General features: G+C 58.2%; 1 protein-coding gene across 1 annotated transcript; it reads right to left on the bottom strand.

Moving 5' to 3' along the window:
- Positions 1-1801: 1801 nt before the first annotated feature.
- Positions 1802-6503, bottom strand: EN2 (engrailed homeobox 2). The gene is made up of 2 exons (XM_024739190.1): positions 5513-6503; positions 1802-2349 (listed from the first exon to the last, which is right to left on the bottom strand). Exons 1-2 carry the CDS (start codon positions 6189-6191, stop codon positions 2033-2035), a joined length of 996 nt encoding a protein of 331 aa, XP_024594958.1. The 5' UTR covers positions 6192-6503; the 3' UTR covers positions 1802-2032.
- Positions 6504-6547: the final 44 nt, after the last annotated feature.

The following is a 6547-nucleotide window of genomic DNA, read 5'->3' as shown; positions in this document are numbered from 1 at the left end:
CGGGGGAGGATGCCCAGGGTAGTGTGGCTGGACTCAGAAACACACTTTAAAAAAACCTCGTCATTACACCTTGGACATCCAATATTTTACAATAAAGCGTTTTTTTTTATTTAATGTAACTTTCAAGAATTTAAACACACAAAAATGCAGGGGGAATGTTCACAATTTTGATAGCCACAGTTGTAAATAGAAACATTCATTTCTTATAAGATTATAAATATTTACTACTGGAACTGTAAAACGCACATGTTTTATAAACTAAAAACTAAAAAATAAAAAAATAAAAAACCAAAAACCTTTGCTTCCTGCTCACAAGGCATATCATTTCATTGAATTTCCTAAGCAGCACATGGTTATTCACAGAATTTTAAATTACAACTTTTGCTTTTATAGTTTTTGTTTTAAAAAGGTTTACATTAGTATGTACAAAGTGAAACTATTTTATCGCAGTGAAATAAAGAGGTTTAAGGCAAAGAGAGAAGTTCACTCTCAGTCCTCAGGGGCAGAGCCATGACTCCTGGCTCAGCCATGGTACACCCCCTGGGCTGTCCCAGTGCACATGGACATTTGGACACAATTCTTTTTCCATACACTAAACAGAAGACAGTGTGGAGTTATACATATAGATATAGATAATGTGCTTGTTTATATATATGTACTTAATGGGGATATATTGAATATATTCAATTTACACTGTACCACACCTTCAAAAAAATAAAATGTATATTTTAAAAAAACAAGAAAAGACAAAAAGTGATAAGAAATGATTATTTACACATTTTCTTCCTTCCTCTAGATCCTGGAGAATTCTGAGTTCCTTTAAAAGTCAAGGTAGCCACATGTTCCAGAATTGTGGACTCTTACACGTCTGCTTGTGTGTGTATATGAGCATATATATATATATATACGTACACACACACACACACACACACATATTTACCTTGAAAGAATGCTCTCTATAGCAGAAGCGGCCACTTTACAAAAAAAAGAAAAAAGAAAAGAAAAGAAAGAAAGAGAAGAAAAAAGGATGGGAGGAAATGTCAGTTCCCTCTCCAGGCCTCTGCCGGCCAGAGACGGAGGCAGCGGACCTCGGCCGCATTTCTGGGGCCCAGGCGGCCCCTGGGCAGCTGATGGAGCCGCAGGGGAGTCTCTGGGCCCAGGCCCGGAGGGGTGGGGCGGCCTCACCGCCCGCGGGCTTCCGGCCACATACCCGGCCCCTCGGCCCTGAGCCCCGGAGCGGGTGCCCGGAGGCGGGAGGCGGGCAGCTGGACTGGGGACAGAGACACAGACGCAGACGGAAGCACGCAGGGAGGCGCGGGCCAGGTCTCGGCGAGGAGGGGGACCGGAGGACCGGGAGGGAAGGCAGGAGGCGGGGACGGGGGAGCCGGCCGTGGGCCCCTCGGCCCAGGCAGCCCGGCACGTCCAGGCGCGATGCGGGAGAGGGCGGGGCGGGGGGGGGGGGCGAGCCTCCAGCCGCCGCCCCGCCATGGCCCTTTCGCCGCTGACTGCCGGATGGCGAGGCCGAGGCCGGGGATGCGGCCCCTCCTGCTGCCCTCACCAAGCCCACACGAACAAAGTGGCAGAACTCATAGACCAAGTAGGAGCTATTTATTCGGTTCACAGTCGTGTGAAATGCAGCAATAAAAATCTTTGGACTTCAGCAAGTTGTTTTAATTTTTTTCTTCTTTTGAAATTAAAAAAAAGAAAAAAAGTGTCCGATGTCCCATAATGGAACTTAGGGGATTAAAAAAGATGAAACCCTACGCAGCCCCCTTCGCAAAAAAAAAAAAAAATCGTAAAATTAGCATAATCTCATAAACATAAGAAAACTCAAAAAATATTTTATAGTCAGATATTTTGGATTTTACACCTCCTGTAAATTATATATACAGAGAATATTGCAGAACCATAGCTAATACACGGTATTTTCACTATTAATGCTGGTATAATCTTTATACACTGGCCCTTTATTTATGATTTGAAATTATTGCATTGTTTAGCTCGGACTGAGACTGGGCTTGGAGCCCGCCCCCTACTCACTGTCCGACTTGCCCTCCTTGGCGGTGGTGGAGTGGTTGTACAGGCCCTGCGCCATGAGGTGCACGGCCAGCGTGTTCTTGTTGCCCGTGGCCTTCTTGATCTTGGCGCGCTTGTTCTGGAACCAAATCTTGATCTGTGACTCGTTGAGGCTGAGCTCCTGGGCCAGGCTCTGGCGCCGCTGCTCTGTCAGGTACCTGTTGGTCTGGAACTCGGCCTTGAGCCTCTGCAGCTGCTCCGCCGTGAAGGCCGTGCGGGGCCGCTTGTCCTCTTTGTTGGGGTTCTTCTTCTTTGGTTTGCGAGACCTGGGACCTAGATAGGCATGGCGGACACAGAGAACTCGGGTGAGGAGGGCTCCAGGCCTGCCTCCTTACTCAGGGGTGGGTCACCCACGGCACGGAAGGATGCAGAAGCCGGGAGGGAGGCGGCTGCCCAGGTCCAGCTGGCTGACCTGGAGGAAAGCTGGCCTGGACTTGAGATGGGACGGGGCGGAGCTCCCACCCACCTCTAGGACCCTCCCCTGGGGAGTGAAGACGTGGCCCAGGGATTCTGCAGGAGGGACTGTGAGTGCCGGTGAAGGGCAGGCTTAGCGGAAAGGGCTCCGGATGAAAGGAGAACTCCTGCAGGAAAGCGAAAAACCACAACTTTGTGGTCAGGTTTCTTCTAGTCCTTTCTGAGGTTCTGTCCAGGAATAAGGACAGGACGGGGGTAGGTGCTGGAAGAGAGGTGAGGGGGAAAGATCGGGGCGGGGCAGCCGGAGTAGCAGGAAGAGCCCTGGGGGGTGTAAAGGGACTCCCACAGGGAACACCCCCAGGTCCTAAGGGCCGGGGGTGCAGGGGCAGGTGGGCCCCGAGAACAGGAGGGGCCCAGAGGTCTGCCTCCCCACGGGAAGGCGCCCACATGTCCTTGCCTGAGTGGGGCTGGAGCACTGAGCTTCCTACCCCTTCACCACACCAGGTCTCCCCAGTCCCCTGTCCAGGAGAGGGGGCACGGCGCACGGTTGGGAGCAGAGGAGGCCGCTGGGGGCCCGGGTGACCTTGGACAGAGGTTCACACTTCTGACCCCTCACACCTCCTCCGCTGGGACGCCCTACAGCACTTGAGGTTGGCTTGGGACAGAGGTGGTGAGGCTCTCAGGACCTTGCCATGAGAAAAGGCCTGAGAAAGGAGAGCAGAGGGAAGGGGGCCAAGTGCGTTCTTTTCGTTGGTTTCAGAAGGTGGGCCCCGCGAGTATGTCTGTGAGGTAAGAGGCCTTTGCAGGAGGGAGTCACGGCTGCACGCCTGGGGTTCTTAATCTGTGAAGTGTGTGAATTGACTCTGGGGGGCTCCTGGCCCCAGCTTCTTCCGAGGCACCCTCGGTGGGAGGCTGGAGAAGGCTTGACCTCGGTGCCCCCCGTCCCCCGCCCCTCTGCAGGGTCAAGGGGCTGCCGGGCCACGCAGCGCAGCGCTGGCGGAAGGATCCAGCTGCGAGCCCCCGCCGGAGGCACCCGGACCCGGACCAGGACCAGGAAGGTGGGTTCGGTCCTCAGCTCGCGCGGAGCGAGGGGTCTGGGACGGTCCACAGGCCCAGGAGGCGCCGAGCCCTCCGTGCCCCGCCCACCGAGCCCTGTCCTCCCTTTCCCGGAGGCACGATCGGAAAGAGGGGGCCGTGCACGCTGGCGAGGGGGCGCCAAGGGCTGATTCGGCTCACACTCCGGGCCTTTTAGCTTCCAGAGCACGCCCCCGCTCACACCCACCCACGCGCACTGCCCCACGCGCGCGCACACTCACGGTCCCGTCGCACCCACGCCGAGGGCACCGGCTCCTCGCCCAGACGCCTGGCTCTTACCCGGGGGGTGCGGATCCGGGGCGGCGGCCAGCGTCCCCGGCGCGCCAAGGAGGAAGGTGGTGTCTCGGCGAGGCCTCGACAGGCCCCGGGCGGCCCCGCTCCTGCTCGGCCCCCCACCGAAGCCTCGCGTAGCGGAGCCGGTTCTCCGTCTCCACTCCCACCCTCCCCACCCCGCCAAACTCCTCTGGTCCTGGGGCGCTCGCACACAACGAATCAGCCCACAAAAGATACACACCATTTCACGCAAAGAAAATCTTTCTAGAATCAGAATTTTTAGTTCCTTTTCTTTCTTGATTTTCTTTCAAACCGCAAACACTTAAGGAGTCTCGGAGACAGGACCAAACCTCCGCAAGAAAACTCTGCGTTGCTGCTTTCTTAAACGCCTGATAAGATTAAACAAATCTTATCTTACGGGTTTTTTTTTTTTTTTAAGTCCAGGAAGACGAGCCGCCGAGCCAGGCCGGGCTGCCGGGCTCCCGCGGGCCACTGGGGCCTGGCGCGGCCGCGACTTCGGCGCCGCACAAAGCCGGGCCGAGGCTCCTCGCCGGCCGCATTGTGAGCCTATATGTTAATTAAATATTAACAAAGGAGAGAGGCGAGAACAATGGAGCAAATTTAAGATCTAGCTGGAGAAATCTGGATTTCATCAGAGATATACACACCATCTCTGCGGGAAGGCGGCCAAGGGGTGACTTAGTTGTGCTGTGAACTGGGTAAACGACCCCCGCAAAACAGTTGAGGGCTGGGGGGGGGGCAAGAGGGTCCGGTCTGCGCTGCCGGCTCAGGGACAAATGGAGTCTGCGCCTAATGGCGGTTCGCAGCCGCAGACCCGCATTTAATGCGGCTGATGATTTCTACAGGGGCATGGACTTAGCTTTTAAAAATCCCGGATCTATGAAAAATACGCCCAGAAACTCTGCACACCCCCACGGGCTCCCGCCACATTCCCTCTGAAATCTGCTCCTTTCCTACGCAGAGCTGCCCCAGGAAAGCTCTGGGAAAGGTCCTTTCCATTTGGGGACTGCAGGCCTCCCTCCTCCAAGCTGTGTGCGAGCCGGCTCGGCAATCAAACCAGGCACGGGGCAAAGGGCGCCTCTGTTTCCATCCCTTCCCTCCGCGGATCCCCCCAGGTCCCCTCATCAGCCCCAGCTGAGGAAAAGCAGACAGCCTTGCTTTCTTCCCTGGCCGCATCTGGGATAACTGGGTCGTAGAATGAGTCTAGGTCTGCGGTGGGCTGGGCGTGGGTCCCGGGTCTGGACTGAGTTGGAAGAACGCGAAGAAGGGGTAGAGAGTGTGAGCTTCCGGGGCCTGTCTGCCAGCCACCCCGTTCCCACCAAATAAACTCCAGCCAAGGGAGGGATGGGCTAGGGGCTGCAAAGAGAGGCCCAAAAGGCAAGAGAGAAAGGAGGTCCTGTGCTTTTGCCGTTCTACGAAGTCTACCCCCTTGTGAATCAGTCCTGTCCCCTCTTCTCCTGGCCGCTGCCGGGATCAGCGTCAGCCGCAAACAATGTCGCTGTGTGCACGTCTTTGTGTTGGGGGACAGGGATCCTGGTGTCTTCTTCCTCCGGGTAAATTCCCGCGCCAGCGCTGCCCCGCAACCCCACGGGCGTCCCCACGGCGGGCCAGGACATGGGTCCCCAGGACTCACCTGAAGAAGGTCGGTCCGAGTAGCGCGTGCAGTAGACCCAAGCCGGCCAGAGCATGGGCTGCGCACCCAGGTTGGCGCTGGCCTGCGAACTGTCCGAGTCCGAGCTCACAGACAGGTCGCCGCCGCCCAAGCCGCGGGCCTTGAGCGCCCCGTCCAGGGGGCCCCCGGGGTCTCCGCCTTTCTTGGCGCCGCTGTGCAGCAAGAGCGCCTTGGAGCCGCCTTCGCCGTCACCCGAAGAGTCGCCGCCGCCACCGCCGGGCAGCGGTCCGCCCGCACCCGGCGCACCCGGCGCGTTCTGCCGGGGCTCCCGGCCCGACCCCAGGAGCTGCTCGGCGCCGCCCGCGCCGCCGCTTCCCTCCGCGCCGCCTTCGCCGCCGCCTCCGCCGCCTCTGCCTCTTCCGGAGCCGGCACAGCACGTCCCCGCGTCCTTTCTCCGGCCGAACTCGGGCCGCAGGATGTTGTCGATGAAGAAGTTGGTAATGCGGTGTGGATGCTGGTGGTTGCCCGGCGCCTGCAGGACCGCGGGCATTATCAGAGCCCGCCGGCGGCCAGTGTCCGCGTCGCCCAGGCTGCTGCCGCCGCCGCCCGAGCCGCCGCTGGGGCTGGATTCCGGCTGCCGCTGCCCCTCCACCGCCGCCGCCGCCGCCGCTTCGCTGGGCTTGGGGTCATTCTCCTCCATGCTGTTGGCAACAAATCCCAAATCGCTTCTCCGGGGAGTCCCTCCAATCAGCCCTCTGCCCGCCCGCTCTGCACGCGGAGACTCTCGCGGCCAGCCCGTGCCCCTACCCCGCAGAGTCTTCCGAGGGCGTGCGCGGCGGCCACAGCCAGGGCTGGGCTCCTACAAGTCGCCGGCCGCGCTCAGAGCGGAGCCACGTTCCAATCCACGAGTGGAGTTAGAAAATACCAAGAGTCGCCCCGCGCCCAGATGCCGGGAGATTCAAAAGAGTCCGGTCCTCGTCTTCGCAGCGCACCCAGGCGCTAGACAGTCACAATGGTCCAGCGTGGACCCGGGGCGCCTCCGGGCTCCGCGCGCCC

Source organism: Neophocaena asiaeorientalis, unplaced genomic scaffold (genome assembly GCF_003031525.2).
Source record: "Neophocaena asiaeorientalis asiaeorientalis breed wild unplaced genomic scaffold, Neophocaena_asiaeorientalis_V1.1 scaffold145, whole genome shotgun sequence".
Classification (NCBI taxonomy): domain Eukaryota; kingdom Metazoa; phylum Chordata; class Mammalia; order Artiodactyla; family Phocoenidae; genus Neophocaena; species Neophocaena asiaeorientalis.
The sequence above is the reverse complement of the archived record's forward strand: the minus strand, read 5'-3'. Positions and strand labels throughout refer to the sequence as shown.